Source organism: Sminthopsis crassicaudata, chromosome 1 (assembly GCF_048593235.1).
Source record: "Sminthopsis crassicaudata isolate SCR6 chromosome 1, ASM4859323v1, whole genome shotgun sequence".
NCBI classification, from domain to species: Eukaryota; Metazoa; Chordata; class Mammalia; order Dasyuromorphia; family Dasyuridae; genus Sminthopsis; species Sminthopsis crassicaudata.
In genome coordinates, this window is record NC_133617.1 from 348,654,297 (window position 1) to 348,672,107 (window position 17,811).

At 33.6% G+C, this 17,811-nt stretch overlaps 1 protein-coding gene across 3 annotated transcripts in view; it reads left to right on the forward strand.

The window, feature by feature from the left end:
• The window catches only part of SLC6A3 (solute carrier family 6 member 3), an 85,282-nt gene extending 73,374 nt beyond the window's left edge, over nt 1-11,908 (forward strand). For all 3 annotated transcript variants that reach the window (XM_074279165.1, XM_074279163.1, XM_074279164.1), the window contains 3 exons: nt 1,512-1,679; nt 5,452-5,523; nt 9,568-11,908. In XM_074279165.1, the coding sequence (XP_074135266.1) occupies nt 1,512-1,679; nt 5,452-5,523; nt 9,568-9,591 (264 nt within the window). In that variant the 3' untranslated portion in view covers nt 9,592-11,908. The remainder of the gene's footprint in view (nt 1-1,511; nt 1,680-5,451; nt 5,524-9,567) is intronic.
• Nucleotides 11,909-17,811: the final 5,903 nt, after the last annotated feature.

Consider the following 17,811-nt stretch of genomic DNA (forward strand, 5'->3'; position numbering starts at 1 on the left):
CCCTTGTATTCATTTTTCCAAATTTCCCCCTCCTTCCCTCTACTCCCTCCCCTAGATGACAGGCAATCCCATACATTTTACATGTGTTACAGTATAACCTAGATACAATATATGTGTGTAAATCCAATTTTCTTGTTGCACGTTAAGTATTGGATTCCAAAAGTATAAGTAACCTGGGTAGATAGACAGTAGTGCTAATATTTTACATTCAATTCCCAGTGTTCCTTCTCTGGGTATAGTTGTTTCTGTCCATCATTGATCAGCTGGAAGTGAGTCCCTTTCCCCTCTTTAGTATTTCTTTGGGATATAAGTCCAGTAGTAGCACTGCTGGGTCAAAGGGTATGCACATTTTGATAACTTTTTGGGCATAGTTCCAAATTGCTCTCCAGAATAGCTGGATTCTTTCACAACTCCACCAACAATGCATCAGTGTCCCAGTTTTCCCACATCCCCTCCAACATTCATCATTATTTGTTCCTGTCATCTTAGCCAATCTGACAGGTGTGTAGTGATATCTGAGTTGTCTTAATTTTCATTTCTCTGATCAGTAGTGATTTGGAACACTTTTCATATGAGTGGATATAGTTTCAATTTCATTATCTGAGAATTGTCTGTTCATATCCTTTGCCCATTTATCAATTGGAGGATGGTTTAATTTCTTATAAATTAGGATTAATTCTCTATATATTTTGGAGATGAGACCTTTATCAGAACCTTTAATTGTAAAAATATTTTCCCAATTTGTTACTTCCCTTCTAATCTTCTTTGCATTAGTATTGTTTGTACAGAAACTTTTTAGTTTGATGTAATCAAAATCTTCTATTTTGTGATCAATAATGATCTCTAGTTCTTCTCTAGTCATAAATTCCTTCCTACTCCACAGGTCTGAGAGGTAGACTATCCTCTGTTCCTCTAATCTATTTATGATCTCATTCTTTATGCCTAAATCATGGACCCATTTTGATCTTATCTTGGTATATGGTGTTAAGTGTGGATCCATATCTAATTTCTGGCATACTAATAGGAAGAAATCTACTTATCAGAACCACACACTGTTTGGTTTCATTTTTTTTTTTTTACAAAGAACATTTAATTGAATAATCACATGATTATTGAAAAATTAAGGAAAAAATCTAACATGTTCTAGCCAATAAAATGATTTTCTTCTGCTAAATAATTGGATGCTGAGACAGTGTGACACATCAGATAAATCTGGTTTTGGATTTAAGCAAACCAAATTCCGATAAGTATAGCTTTGTAAATATGGATGTCATTTAATCTCTCTGACCTTCATTTCCAGTGGGGATATAACAACATGTGGAATATCTTTTTATTTTCAGGATTGTAATGTGATTTAAGTGAGATAACATATAAAGCACTGTGTCCTTTTAAAGTGACAGCTACCATATTTTCCTAGTGTCTTGCATATATTAGGCACTTAATAAATGCTAGTTGAATTAAACTAAATTGGTTATTTCTTGACTTTTCCTCTTTCCCTCCACTGTTTTCAGTTTGTGGTGGTGGTCAGCATTGTTACATTCAGACCACCCAACTATGGAACGTACATCTTTCCAGACTGGGCCAATGTGGTGGGCTGGATAATTGCCACTTCTTCCATGGCAATGGTACCGATTTATGCTACCTACAAATTCTGCAGCTTACCTGGATCTTTTCGTGAGGTGTGTATTTTGTTTACAATGCTGTACTGGGTTTTTTGGTGTATTGCAGAAGCAAACATAGTATGTTTTCATATCCTGGATTTCAGTTATCCTTTTGTTCAGGAAGGTAAAGAATGGAGGCAATAGTTACCACGGCAGAAAGAGAAGGGGATATAAAATGCATATTTTATGTGTGTATGTTTGTGTATATGTATATATCTATCTATCGGTATATATGTGGTGTGTGTGTATAGATAGACAGATTGACAGACAGGCAGATAGATAGATATTGAACTTGGCAGTGCTGATATAGGTAGACAGATGCTTGAATGCAGGTAGGGGTGAGATTGGAGGAAAACTAATCACCACCTCATGCTCTAGCATATCCAATTGTGTGACACAATTTAAATATATTTGAAAAACATTGGTCTGGAGAATTCTATATGTGCACTTTTCAACAGTAACATTCTTCAACACATTTTGGGCTAAAACTGAGTTCTAACCTTGGTTCTGATAGTAGCATATTCTTCGGCAAATTACTTAACTTTCCTAGATTTCAATTCGTTTATTACCAATTAAGCAGAATGAATTAAATTATCTCAAAGGTCTCTTTCAGCTCTATGATTCTATGAACACATAATTCTTGGGGAGGGGGGAAGGAACAATATTGAGGCCTAATATTCTCTTTAAAGTTACATGAAGCCCATTTTAACGCAGAAAAATTAGAGATTCCCAGAAATAATCCTTAGTTTTCATTCTGTGATATTTCTTAGAAATTGTTAAAATTGTAATGAACATTGAAATGATGTTGCTCAATATCAGTTGTGACAAATGGTGTCTCTAGAGGAGAAAGGGAATGAGGGAAAGGAGGGGAAATAATTGCCATGAGCTATAAGGGCCTTCTTAAATTGCCATTGGGTTTTTTATGGGACTTAGATATAGTTTATAAAGATTGAAATTAAAATTGTATCCCAAAGTTTGATTTTTTTAAAAAACTTTATCCATCTAGCTAGCAGTTATAGAGTTAAAACTGCTGCTATTATGTTGTGTGACTTTTGTTTTCATTGAACCAATTTGAAGTTTTATTGGAAAAACCAACTAAATAGATCAAACTCTATGAAAAAACAAAGCTGTCCAGAGCAAGGGTTTCAAATCACCACAGCAAGGGCCAATTTTGGCTTCTTGCAAATGTTAAGCCTAGAGTCCAGAAGACCTGAGTTCAAATCTGGTCTCATAGACTTATTGGCTGTGTGACCCTGGGCAAATCACTTAACTATATTTGCTTCAGGTTCCTCATCTGCAAAATGAGTTGGAGCAGGAAATGGAAAACCAATTCAGTATCTTTGCCAAGAATATCCTCAAATGGGGAAACAAAGTGTCAGACATAATTGAAAACAACTAAACAACAACAAAACTTGTATTGCTAAATGCTCTTCTAAAAACTTAGAACTCAAAAAAAAAAGTTTCTTCTTTCTCTATGAATCTTGATTATCACACTCCTACCTTCCTTCTCTTCTTGGGTCCCCATACTTAATCATTGCATCTCTTCATAAACACATGCACAACACACATACACAATTGGAAAGACATTGCACAGAAGCTGAAATGAAGAAGAAATAAGCAACATAACATTTAGATATTTTATAAGACCAAAGCATACTAAAATTGAAAAACATTGATCTGAAGTGCCTGGAGTACTCTCTTAAAAATTAGAGTTTCAGGGGGCAGCTAGGTGGCGCAGTGGATAGAGCACCAACCTTGAATTCAGGAGGACCTGAGTTCAAATCTGATCTCTGACACTTAATACTTCCTAGCTATGTGACCCTGGGCAAGTCACTTAACCCCCGCTTCAGGGGAAAAAAAAAAAAATTAGAGTTTCATCTCTCACATACTTTCTTACTACTATTCTTTTCTTTTTCCTTCATAGCATTTTTTTAAATTTTTATAATAGCTTTTTATTTTAAAAATAGATGCAAATATAGTTTTCAACATTCACCCTTGTAAAGTTCCCCTTTCTTCCCTCCCCACCATCCCCTAAACAGCAAGTAATCCAAAATAGGTTAAATATGTGCAATTTTCTAAACATATTTCCACATTTATCATACTGTACAAGAAAAATCAAATCAAAAAGGAAAAAATGAGAAAGGAAAAAAAGCAAGCAAACAACAACAAAATATATAAAAATACTATGTTGTGATATATATTCAATCCCCATAAGCTTTCAGGATGCAGATGGCTTTCTCCATCACAAGTCTAATGGATTTGGCCTGAATCACCTCATTCTTATTATTCTTAAATAAATAAATATGGAAACACTACTGTAATGAAAGAAAAAGACAGATACATGGATATTTCACAATCACTCAGAAAGTATACTGCATTGACTACAAAAGGGAGGGAGAAATATAAAAATCAAGGAATAATGCTGAAGAATTGCTGATTTTAAAAGCACGCTGTCTATCCAATTGTTATCTGCCATAATTTTCAATAACTTAGAAGAATAAGAAGCACTTTGGCTTAGAACCCTGAGCCTCAGGAAAGTCTAGTCCAAGATTTCCCAATAATAATAAGCAAAGCTATGAATTTAAGAATCTGCCACTCTTGAATCTGTTTGTAAGAGAAGTCACTACCAAACTATGTCTGGCTTTGCTAGAAAAGTGAAGAGAGTAATTGCTTCTCCCTCAAAAGACTGAAGATTTTGGCAAGACAGTTGTCATTTCCAAAGAACTGTGTAAGAAGAAAATTGGAAAAGTCTTCATAATTTGACAAATGGTAGTGTGTGCTTGGCTTTGTAATTTATCATATCTATACCCATTTTGTGATAATGTTGATACACAAGACAATGTACAGAGTTTTCCGAATGTATTTCTCTCATTTTGAGCCTAGGAATTTTTACTCAGAGAAAACCATTTATCTAGGCCAGCTAGATTGTAACAGATGGTAGATTAAGGGAAGTCTTTGGGTGAGTTCCTTTTGATTCCTCCAATAATTCATAACTCTTTCTACAAAAGTCCAATTATTGGACAATATAATAATTATTTTGTGTATTTTTGGTCCATTTCAGGCCTATCAACTTACAGTATTTAATTGTCTTGACAATATTAGTTAAGACCTCTCATCAAAGAAATGTTAGCATTTTTTTTTTTAACAAAATACCTGGGAAAAGCTATCTAAATCAAAGTCAGGAGTCACTAGTAATAAGTTTTAGGTTATCAGGGAAGTTATTTTGGGACATAAGTCACAAACTTTAACTATATAAGTGTTTAGTCTGTTTATACAAGTAATATATTATAGTAGGAAACATTTCACTTTACCTATGAAATGAAGAAAAGTCAATATAATTTCTTATACTTGTAAAATCTTAATAGGTTAAAAAAAAGTTATAGGTAGAACTAATTTTAAATATAATTAGTTGAGTAGTACAAGGAGCTAGATCCATCAGCCCTAAAGTTAGAGCTAGACCTGGGATCAAATCCTGATTTTGCCACTTGGTAACCATATGACTTTGCACAAGTCACTTATACTATCTGGACCCAAGCTTATCATCTATAGAGTGAAGTATTCTGATTAAATATCCTCTGAGGTTCATTTAAGTTCTATATCTATGGATCCAAAATTCATTAAATTGTTTCTGTGAAGATGACAATCTACTAATTTGATCAATTCATAGACTAATACTTATAAAGTTAGTTAGCTTTTTCAGAAAAGACATTGATATAAAAAGTAAGCCAATCTCAACCCAGCCCTGGATATCTTCTAATGTTAACTAATATTTTCCTTGGATTTCTTTCAGAAATTAGCTTATGCAATCACTCCTGAGAAAGAACATGGCCTGGTAGAAAATGGGGAAGTGCGTCAATTCACTGTAAGTAATCACTGCATGGAGAAGAAAAATTTTTAATCTTGAGCAGTGGCAGACGTTTCAGTATCTCCTGACCCTGAGCATGTACTGATACAGACTGTGACCTCTCTACCAACTTGCATGAGGTACCACTGATGAAAGCATCTTTTACCTGGTGACCCACTTTCCAATAGCCACAGTTAGGCTGAACCTTGGGCAACAGGTGCAAAGTTCATTGCCAGGCATATACCAATTAGATTTGCCTCTGAGAACCCAAAATTACATCTAAGCTGTCAAACATGAGGCATCAGGCTTCAAAGAGGGCTTAGATTATGTATTTAATTAATGAAAATATATTTATTGAGCTCAAATACAATAAAATTCCTAAAAGTAGATAACTAGTTATCCACATATTAACTAGTTATCCATAATGTTATCTGTTTAATGTTCACCTATACAAGGCACTATTTTATATATACTGCATATGTCAGAAGAGCAACACATTAAATCAAAGCTATAGGACATCTTGATGAAATAACTTACACATATAGCAATAGCTACACTTAATTAGAGCAATGACCTAGCTTGCTAATTATTGAGAAACTTTCCATTCCTGTGATTAGATGAACAATTCTGGGTAGTTTAAACTCAGGAAATTTACCCTATTATTGCCTTGACTTAAATACTCCATTTTAGCCTCAAGAGAAGCTTCAGTGGTGCTGAATTTCTCATTTTCTATTCCCCAATTAAGGTATGAGAGTATGACTATATATTCTAAAGACTTAGGTTCTATATAAAGAGAAAGATGAGTTATCTTCATGTTTGCTATGGCTACTGCTTTAGATATCTCTATAGCCAAAGCAACTAGACAATACAGTGGATAGAGCTCTGGCCCTGACATTAGGAAGACCTGAGTTCAAATACAACCTCAAACACTTATTAATTATGTGATCTAGGGCGTCATTTAACCTCAGACTCCATTTCCTCAATTATAAAATAGAGGAAATAATAGCATCTATTTCTCAGGGTTGTTGTAAGGATCAAATAAAATATTTGTACCTGGCTTTAGGTGTTATATACATGTTAGCTATTACTATTAGCCAATAATGGTGCATGTGCTGATTTGCTAAAGTCCTGATTTCATGGTTTTGTCAAATGGATAAGGTTCAAAATTAGACCAAATAAAAAACTGCCATAATAATAGGGTGGATATGAAATGTCACTTGAAGCCTAAATGGCAATTTGTTCAAATACATCAAATCTTAAGAAACTAAAATAGGCGGGTAGATAGTCATTATCACTGGTTTGTATGCCTGAGATTTTCTTTTAAGTCTACAAAATAAAATAGAGATATAGATTTTAAACCTTTCCTATTATCTGATTGAGTATTTAGAAATCCTTTCAAGGTCTAAATTCTAAGATTTCAGCCATACAGAGTAACTGGTGAGCCCAGTTATTTGACTAGTTGGGATAAAATTTATCAAGATCTAATATTTGATCCTCACAACCCTGTTAAATAGAAGGTCTGGATTTTGTTTTCATTTACAGATGGGGAAATTGAGTCTCAGAGAAATGAGTTGCAATGATGTTGATAAAATGTTAAGAGATGGGATTCCAAATTCAGAGTCCTATGCTACATAACCTATTTTCTATACCATCAGCCTGCTGAGGGGTTCTGTAGCTAGAGCACTTGATCTGGAGTCAGGAAGTTATTGTTGTTGAGTCATGTCTAATTCTTCATGGAAACCCATTTGGAGTTTTTAAGCAAAAATTCTAGAGTGGTTTGCCAATTCTTCTTCCCATTTATTTTGGAGATGAGAAACTGAAACAAAAAGAGTTAAGTGATTTTCCCAGTGTCACATAACTAGGTATTTAAATTGTTGTTTTCCTGATTCCAGAGCCACTTAACTTTCTGTTGTCAGGAAAACCCAAGTTCAAATTTTACTTCACTACCTGTATGAATCTAGACAAGTCACTTAATATCTATCTTTCTCCGTTCCACAGCTATAAAGTGGAAACAGTAATAGCACTTACCTCTCAGGGTTATTGTGAGAATCCCATGAGATATTTGCAAAGTGCTTCACAAACTTCAAAATACTATATAAATGCTATTTATTGTTGTTATTATCAGTCACTTCCTAATGATATATGCCTTTCGCTGGGGGTTCTCAAAATGTGGTTTGAGGACTAGGACTAGTCTGTGATGTTCCCCTAAGTGATCTAAGAAATGCTCAGAGAATCATAGATTTAGAGCCGGAAGGGGACTTGGAAATCATGTAGTACAGGACTTCTTAAACTTTGACCATTCCTCACACCTTTTCTCCCAAGGAAATTTTACATGACCCCATCTTGAATCTGAGCCGAGGTGTTTCTTGAAGTGTTTCTGTATGCACAGTACCAAGGCTGCAGTGAATTTGCATGGGCTGCTGGAAACACTTTGGATTCATCACCTGTTTGATTTTTAATTATTTTTTTGGCTATTATGTTCAAAAACCTTTTAATGTTGCCTAATTTTTTATGATCCCTGCATCAGATTACATAACCCCATATGGGGTCATGACACAGAGTTTAAAAAGTTTTGATCTAGGCCAAAACTACTGATAAAGAAACTGAGACTAAGAGTAGATAAGTTAAGGGGGGACAGGTGGTATAGGTAGATACAACACTAGAGTCAGGAGGACTTGAGTTCAAATCCAACCTCAGATACTCTAGTTGTGTGACTCTGGACAAGTCACTTAACCCAAAGTTCCTCAAATTATAAACAAACAAAAAGTTAACTTAAGGCCACACAGTTAACAAGAGGTCTATTGTCACAAACTTAAAATATGAGGTCCCTATACTGTTTTTTTTACAAATTAATAATAACTGCCATTTCCAGAATACTTTACATATGTATATGTAAATATATATAAAGTATTTACATGTATATATATGTGTGTGCATATATATATATATATATATAAAATCTCATTTGACTATAATAAATAAAAGATTCCCTTTTTGTTACTTCATCAAAAATAATGCTAATCTTTCCTTATATTTCAGCTGTGTGACCTTGATGTTCTGAGTCAGGTCTAATACACATCAGAATAATATTTCTGAGATCTTTGTAGATAATAAAATGTGATTAAAAACAACTTTACTAATCACAAGAATTTTTTTTAAAAATACAACTATGAGTTGTATAAAAGAATATAAAATTCTACTCTATTCCAACTCCATAATCACTATCTGTACTGTAAGTAGCAAGGAAGTCAAATAGCTTCTTCACCACCTTAAAACACAAGCCCCTCCTGATTTAAGGACATTAGGTGAAATAAAAAGAATGAATTGAAGAGAAAATAGAAGATGGGGAAGGATGGTGGGATAGAAAGAAAAAAAGAGTTGGAGAAGTTCCTGCCTGGCAGTAGAAGCATGGATATCATCCCATCTCCTCCTGTGCTCTGACTGGATAGCCTGGCCACTCTTCCTCAGTGAAGGCACCTATAATATCCCACTCAGCAGAGAGATAAAACAATAAAGTCCTACCAAACTTGGGAAAGGCCCTTCAACTCTGTGAACGCCATTATCCTCATCTCTAAATGAGGGATTTGAATTGATATGCTGAAATCAGCTTCTACCAGCTAGTCAAATGGCAAATTGTCAGTATAAGCATTTATATCTTTGAGATCACAGCAGGTGAAATCAAGAAGGACTTGTTTGTTGATTTTCTAGATTTAAGAAAGTTATGGAGAAAATATTAATTAGGCAAATTAAACTAAAAAGGATATAGTGAGTCCTTTTTTTTTTCTGGAGAACTTTAAATATTTATCAGCATTCCCCTGACTAGGTCCCTTTCTGCTTTAATATTTTATTATTTTATGTTGAGTTTTCTTTTGCAAATGGCAAGTAGGAGCAGAGATAGTGAATAATAGTAGGCTAAGTGACTCATTGAGTGTTTAGCCTTGTTGCAGTGGTTTATAGACTGAAAAATATTGAGAACCATTGGCATCAATTACTTCCATCCACTCCTTAGATTTCCCATATAAAGCACCATTCAAAATGGAAATTTATTTTCTCTTTTTTCAGCTTCGCCATTGGCTAATGGTGTAGAATTATGTGAAGAAAGAAGAAAATGTGAATCATCATAGAGAGAATAATCAAAACATGAACTGATGGAGAAGGGAAGGCTATTTTTACTATGTAACCTCTTCTTTACTGCAAAGGAGAAAAAGAAAAAAGAAAAAAAACCTTTCTCTTCTGACTGCACAGTGTCTGCACCAAGGGATAAGTTACTGTTATTGTCCTGTGCTGGTTAAATATAGCATACAATTAGTGTGGTGAGTTCTTTGGTTCAAATGCTCAGTCACTACTAGGAGGAAAAAGTAAATCACTTTATGCTACTCATGCAGAGCCCTTTGTCCAAATCACACTTAAGGTCACAGGAACATAACCTACAGCATCTTCATTATGTTTTCTTGGTGAATTTGGAGAGAAAGGAATGTCTTAGTCAATATCTATCAGAAACATGTTATGCTGCAAATTTGAGTATTATTAACTTCTAGATAATTTCTGCTCATCTACAGAAACCAACTATTCCATTTTGTTTAATTGTGAATAATGTGAAACAACAAAAAAAGTAATTCTTGATTTTAGACCATTTAAAAAAATCTCTAGTTCAAAATTAAGGCTACCAAAAGAAAAGAATTATTATGTATAACATATAATAGTGGTATGTTTAGGAAACCATCAAGGTCAAATGTATGGTAAGTATGATCAGAGATTTTTTAAAAATTCATTTTCACTTAGTTGAGAGGAAAAAATAAGTTGAATTAGCTTTATGCAACTTTAGATCTAGTAGCTTGGAGAATTCAGGACAATCCAATATGGCTTGGTTCTGAACAGTTGACAGAACAGTAAGTCACATTTATTGAGCAATTTCATGGACCCAACAAAACAGAATTTCAGAACCACAAAGGGCATTCAGTTGCCAAATGCAGGTACAGTTATGTGAATCTCATAGCTATGTATCATCATAGGTATATCTAATTATGAAGTGACCAGCCAATCTATGCCCAATTTTATAATATAGCGAGAAACATGTTCTGGAATATTAGCTGCCTACATAATGTGTGTCTTGATTTTCCAATCATAGCCCCTCCTCAGACATAGTACCATTTATGAATGATTCATTCTTGCATGTCTGACTTTGTAACAATAATGTTACCGTGCCACAGACTGTAATTTGCTTATGGAATGAGACAAAATCTTGAAATGTCATATAAATACACTTCACCTTTTGGGTATAGTGATTAAAAATACTGTATTATAATAGTTCAGATTGATTGGCAGAACTTGTTTGAAATTATGATTTTCTTTCAGAGATGAAATAAAATTCATTTGTTGACACTCAGTGCCAATATCCTGCCAAGGAATTCAGAATAGCACAACTTATAGCCTAGTTCTTCTTTTGACTAAGCTATCTGCCAACAGATTTATGCTTGACAGCTCAAGTATTTTCATTTTCTACTGCTAGAGCAGTGACTTAGCTTGAATGGATTTTTTTCCAGTGGTCATGAGAGGAGATGATTTATTATGATTGAGTTATTCAACTCTAAATTCATCCACACTGGAGAGTCATGATAGGTTGTAGGGAAAAAGGCAAAAAGGATAATAAGAAGACAGAGATGCCTTATAATCTAGCCATGCACAACAAAGCCAGAGGCCATATAATTCATGTTGCTCTAAACCTAGAGTTCTTAACCTTTTTGTGTCATAGATCCCTCTAGAAGACTGGTGGAGCCTACACACCCCCTTCTCTGAATGTTTTTAAATGCATGCAATAAAATACACAAAGGAAACCAATTATATTGAAATAGTTATTTTTAAAAAATGCTTGAGTTGATGGAATTCAGGTCAAGAACCTCTATTCTCTCATCACAATTCACATTATAGAACAATGTATCATGTCACAGATTCACATATGAAAACTCAATTCAAAGATATGAAAGAAAAAAAAGTTGACATAAGAGAACAATGATGCTTAAGGAGGAATACATTCATATACTATAACTATCTAAAAACAAGCAATCCTAAAACATATCCAAAATGTGGAATACAGTAGCACACTTGTACTGTCAAGAGACATAGATTCTAATTTCTGCTGTATCTTTTGCTATCCTGTGAACTTTTAACAATTTATAACCAGTCTTACTCATATGATATAGGGCAAGTACCTCTCAGAGTTATGAGAACCAAATAACTTACTTGTATAACCATTATTTATTGATTTGTGAGAAGAACTAGATTCTAAGACAATGTTAAATGTAGAATATGCTACCCTATAATTAGTAATGGAAAGAACCTTTTGTGTTAAAAAAAAATATTATTATACTCTGGTGCTGTACCATTTGAAAGAATGAAAGAAAAAGGAATGAAGGAAGGAAAAAAGAAAGAAAGGAATGAGGGAACAAAAGAATGAAAGAAGGACCTCTATTCTAAACTGAACAACTTTGACTTAAGGCTAAAGGTATTAATTATTAATTTTATTTCTTTTAAATATACACACTGGACAACAATATTCATTTTAATGTTAGGAGAATGTTTTTAGATATCATATAATAAATAGGCAGAAATATTACATAATGGGGTGATATTAAAAGTTTTGCTCTTATTATGGCTGCTTCCAATCCTTAATTATTTAAATATACCTAACAAGAATATTTCATCATAGAAATTTTTCAAAAATTATTGAGCTTATTATGTGACATTTCTCCATGGAAGGAATACATGTCATTATTCTAAGCATATGTTGAGAGCTTTTGAGTCTATACTGTTTGTATGAAGACTTGTATAATAGCTACTGAAAATTGAGGTGCTGTTAATGAATGTGGAAAAATACCAATGACTTTTTTTTAAAGCAACTTCTAGTTATGTCTTACCTGTAGATTTCTGAACCTATGAGTCTATTTCCCAGATGTCTAATGCATGTGGAAAATGAAGTCTGACCAATGGCTATAGAACTTTGTGGGACATCATAGTTTGTTGTCTATAACTTTGTTTTGTGCTTGTGATAGAGAGGAATCCAGTTTATATATTTTTCTCAGTTTCAAATTTATTGTTTCTATGTATTTTGTGTGGAAAATTTGATGTCATAAATGTTGATTCATGTTTCACTACTCAATAAATATCTTGTCTGGGTCACTACTAACAATAAAATTCTAAATAGAAAAAAATCCTACCTTAAGAAAATGGGCACTATTTGTTTCTGTTGATTTAATTTTTGATTGTTTCTCATAGTTAAAAATTCTCACTTAAGCGAACCAAGTCTTTTAGTAAATAAACCATGAGATCTTTGGTACTATTATATAATTAAAGATAGGCTACACGTGAGTATAAGACATCCCACCAAAATGAGATCTATCTGAAAGAAAACTAATGTACAGGTAATCACTGAAAAACAATACATCTCTTAAGCTGCCCTTCAGTTTGAGAAAGAGAAGATGAATTAATAGTATGACGAGAATGAGTGGTTACCAATATGTAGCCTGTACACTATAGTCATATTCTTGGCTTATCACAAGAAAGCAAAGAAAACTGCTGGAATGATGAGTGGATCTCTTAGAATAAACTTAGAGGAGTTAGAAAACAAGAATCATTCAGGGATAGATGGAGAACAATCTTAGATTGCCTTTATTTGCCAAATTTACAAATTATGTACCTACATTACATAAAGCATAGGAAATGGAACTCTGATTTCATTGGTATGGGGAAATTTGGGATAAGGTAATTCCCTCTACTAATGCAAGTCAGGGCATTCTTTGCAATTTATAATCTTAAGAGTTCCCTAGAACACAAAAAAGTTAACAACTTTTTTACTATTTTATTTACAACTATTTACAACTCCACTAAGTCAGAATAGAAACTTAGACCTCTATGTTGCTGGTTCTGAGATTAGTTGTCTTTGTACTGAACCTCAGTCACAATGAACTCCATGTTCTCTGTCACTATCTGTCTCTGTGTCTCTTAATCTTTCTTTTTTAACCATCACTTCTACTAAGCAGATAGATCTGTTTTGAGAAAGCTACATATAGATTTGAAGATAAATCAAGATCTATCTCAGTTTAAGTATAGAATACTTAAAGTAATAGAATACAGACAAACATAGGAAAATAGCAAGATTTTTAAAGTGGGAAGGGAACATCAGAAAAGATTTCATGTAGAAGCTAGTATTTGAAGTATCTTGAAGGAAGAGATTCTGTAACGTAAAGATGAGGACAGAATACATTACTGATATGGAATCAGCTAGGGCAAAAGCCAGAATACGAAGATGAAGTACCTTGTGAAATAATTAGAAAATAAAGTCAATGAGGGTCATTCCCAAAAGATAAAAGAAAAAAATGACATAGGAGGCTTGAGGAGAAAAAAGAAGATTAGGAATAGCTGCTGTGAAGGGTAAGCAAAAATTGATCTGAAATTTATATGCAGCATTAAGAGCCTAGTCCAGATTAGATGACATCAATTTATAGTGGTCTTATTAGCATGTTTTTCTGACTTCCTCAAGTGACACTTAGAATCATCCAAGTTAGGAGAGAAAGAGAAAGACACAGAAATAAACAAAGGGGAGAATAGAGACAGAAACAGAGACAAAAGAAGGACAGAAGGCTATGATCAGAAAGAAACATAAGTTCACAGCTCATGGATAGGTAACTATTGTGGGTCATGGTGTGATCAAGCCCCTCTGGGTGGATAAAGTATAATGAAAGTATAGATCATGAAGGATAAGGGTAATATATTTGATGTATACATTGAAGTCCTTGAATATGAGAGCAGGGGTTAGGGTGAAGGAGGTTGTAAGTCAACAATTGAACTATTAAAAAAAAAAAAAAAAGAATAAGAGAGAATGACCTAGAGCTTGTTTCTTGACTGCAAAAAGGATCTGGACAGGTTCATTTAGATAGATGGAAAAAATAACAAGGAGAGGTTGAAGCACAATGCAGCAGAGGGAGGTCTTCATGTGGCATTGAGGAAGGAGAGAGGAGTGTGCTTCTTTCTGGGCCAATGTCCCAGTGAAAGAAATTCTTTTAGGAGAGCTGTGCTTTCAAGAGTACAAGAAAGCAGAAGGAATGTAAGAAGATAAACATCTAAAGTGAAGGGGAATTTGTTAACATCAGAATGGAGGGGAATGGGTGGAATGAAATAATACAAAGTAAAGTAAGCAGAACCAAGAATATAATATATACAATAATTACCACAATGTAAAAGAAAGAAGAAAACAACTAAATTCCAAAAAATTTTAAATGAATATAACAAAACAACTACATTCTGAAAAATTAAAAGTGAATATAAAAAATTAGAAAGATCAAGCATGAAGGGGTAGAGCAAAGATGTCAAAGAGTAGACAAGTCTTTGTTTGAGCCCTTCCTGGCTTCCATCAGATCAACACCAGATCAAGCCTCTGTGCAGGTTTTGGAGTGAGTGATAACCCATAAATATTTGGAGTGTAACAAATTTCCAGCAGGAGATATTTTGGAAGAACTTCAGAAAAGAGCTGTCTCAATTGGGCAGAGTGTAGGAAGAGAGGGGAAGTGGCCCAGTTCAGGATCAATACAGGGATCTAGGATGGAGAGGTCTCCTTAAGCTGGGGAATCTCCTGGGATGCTGGTTACTCTGTCCTAGTTCAGAAGCCAGTGGATCAGCAGAATACTGTGAGACTCCAACACAACTACAGAAAAATAGTGAGCCCCTGGACCCTAGCATAACACTGGAATGACTACCCTTACTCGGCACAGGAAGGAAGCCAGCAGCACTAGTCCCAAGGCAGCATGAAGCTAATGTTACTGTCGAAGAAATTTGGGACAATCTCCCCTAAGAACAAACATCAACCTTTAAAAATGAGCAAAAAGAGCTCTGACCATAGATAGCTATTATGAAAACAAGGAAGATCTCAAACCCTGAGGACATTAAAGGCAAAATGTCTCCAAATGAAGTCTCAAAAGATATGAATTGGTCTCCAACTTAAAAGGCTCCCTTGAAAAAATTCAAAAAGGAACTTAAAAGAAAGATAGCAGACTGGATTAAAAGCCAGAATCCTACAATATCTTGTTTACCAGAAACACATTTAAAGCAGAGTGATACATATAGACATACAGATTAAAGGTAAAAGTCTGGAGCAGAATCTATTATGCTTCAGCTGAAGTAAAAAAAAAAAAAAAAAAAAAAGAAAAGACAAAGAAAAAGGCAGGAGTAGCTGTCCTGATATCAGATCAAGCAAAAGCAAAAATAAATCTAATTAAAAGAGATCAAAGAAGGAAACTACATTTTGGTAAAGGGTACCATAGATAATGAAGTAATATCAATACTAAACATATTGGCACCAATTAGTATAGAATCCAAATTCCTAAAGGAGAAATTAAGAGAACTGCAAGAAGAAATAGATAGCAAAACTATACTAGTTGGGGGATCTCAATTTTTCTCAGAACTAGATAAATCAAATAACAAAAAAAAAAAAAAATAAGAAAGAAGTTAAGGAGGTAAATAGAATTTTAGAAAAGTTAGGTATGATAGACCTTTGGAGAACAGTGAATGGAGACACAGAATGATTTTTTTTTTCTCAGCAGTACATGGAACTGACAGACAACTGACTATATTAGGGCATAAAACCCTCAAAATCAAATGTAGAAAGGCAGAAATAGTAAATGCATCTTTTCAGATTATGATGCAATAAAAATTACATGTAATAAAGGGCCGGGGAAAATAGACCAAAAATTAATTGAAAACTAAATAATCTGATCATAAAGAATGAGTAGGTGAAACAACAAATCATAGACACAATTGATAACTTCATCCAAGAGAATGACAATAATGAGACAACATACTAAAATTTATGGGAGGCAATCAAAGTAGTTCTTAGAAGTTTTATATCTCTAGATGCTGTCTTGCATAAAATAGAGAAAGAGAAGATCAATGAATTGGGCATTCAACTTAAAAAGCTAGAAAAAAGAACAAATTAAAAACCCCCAATTAAATACCAGATTTGAAATTCTGAAAATAAAAGGGGAGATTAATAAAAAAGAAAGAAAACTATTGAACTAATAAACAAAACTAAGAGTTGGTTTTATTTTTAAAAATACATAAACCTTTATTTGATTTGATTAGAAAAAGGAAAGAAGAAAACCAAATTGCTAGAATGAAAAATGAAAAGGGTGAATTTTCCAACATGAAGAGGAAATTAGAGTAATAATTAGGAGCTATTTTGCCCAGCTGTATGCCAATAAATTTGATAATCTAAGAAAAATGGATAAATACTTACAAAAATGTAGATTTTCCAGATTATCAGAGGAGGAAACAAATTACTTAAATAGTCTCATTTTAGAAAAAGAAATTGAACAAGCTATTTTGTTAAGATTTCCTGCTAAGAAATCTCTAGAATCAGATGGATTTACATGTGAATTCTATCGAATATTTGAAGAACAATTAATTCCAATATTATGCAAACTTTTTCGAAAAATAGGGAAAGGAAATTCCTTTTATGACACAGATATGGTGCTGATACCTAAACTAAATAGGGTCAAAACAGAAAGGAAATTATAGACCAATTTCCCTAATGAATATCAATAAAAATAATAAACATTAATAAAAATCTTAAAATATTAGCAAAGAGATTACATGTTATCCCCAAGATAATATACCATGGCCAAGTAGGATTTATACCAGGAATGCAGGGCTGGATCAATATTATGGAACTATTAGAATAATTGACTGTATCAGTAATCAAACTAAATGAAATCTTATGATTATGTTAATAGATGCAAAAAAAAAAAAACATTTGACAAAATCCAACACCCATTTCTATTAAAACACTAGAGGACATAAGAATAAATGGAGTTTTCCTTAAAATGTTCAGTAGCATCTATTTAAAACAATCAGCAAACATCATATGTAATCCGGATAAAATAGAACCATTTCCAATAAGATCAAGGATGAAACAAGGTTGCCCACTATCACCATTACTCTTCAATATTGTATTAGAGATCCTAGCTTTAGCAATAAGAAAAGAAAAAAGTTAAAGAAATTAGACTAGATAATGAAGAAACAAAATTATTACTCTTTTCAAGGACAGCTAGGTGGTACAGTAAATAGAGTACCAGCCCTGAAGTCAGGAGAACTTGAGTTCAGATCTGGTCTCAGGCACTTAGCAATTCCTAGCTGTGTGATCCTGGCCAAGTCACTTAATCCCAATTGCCTCAGGAAAAAAAAAGAAAGAAAGAAAAATTATCACTCTTTTCAGATGATATGATGGTATACTAAGAGAGCCTCACAGAATCAACTAAA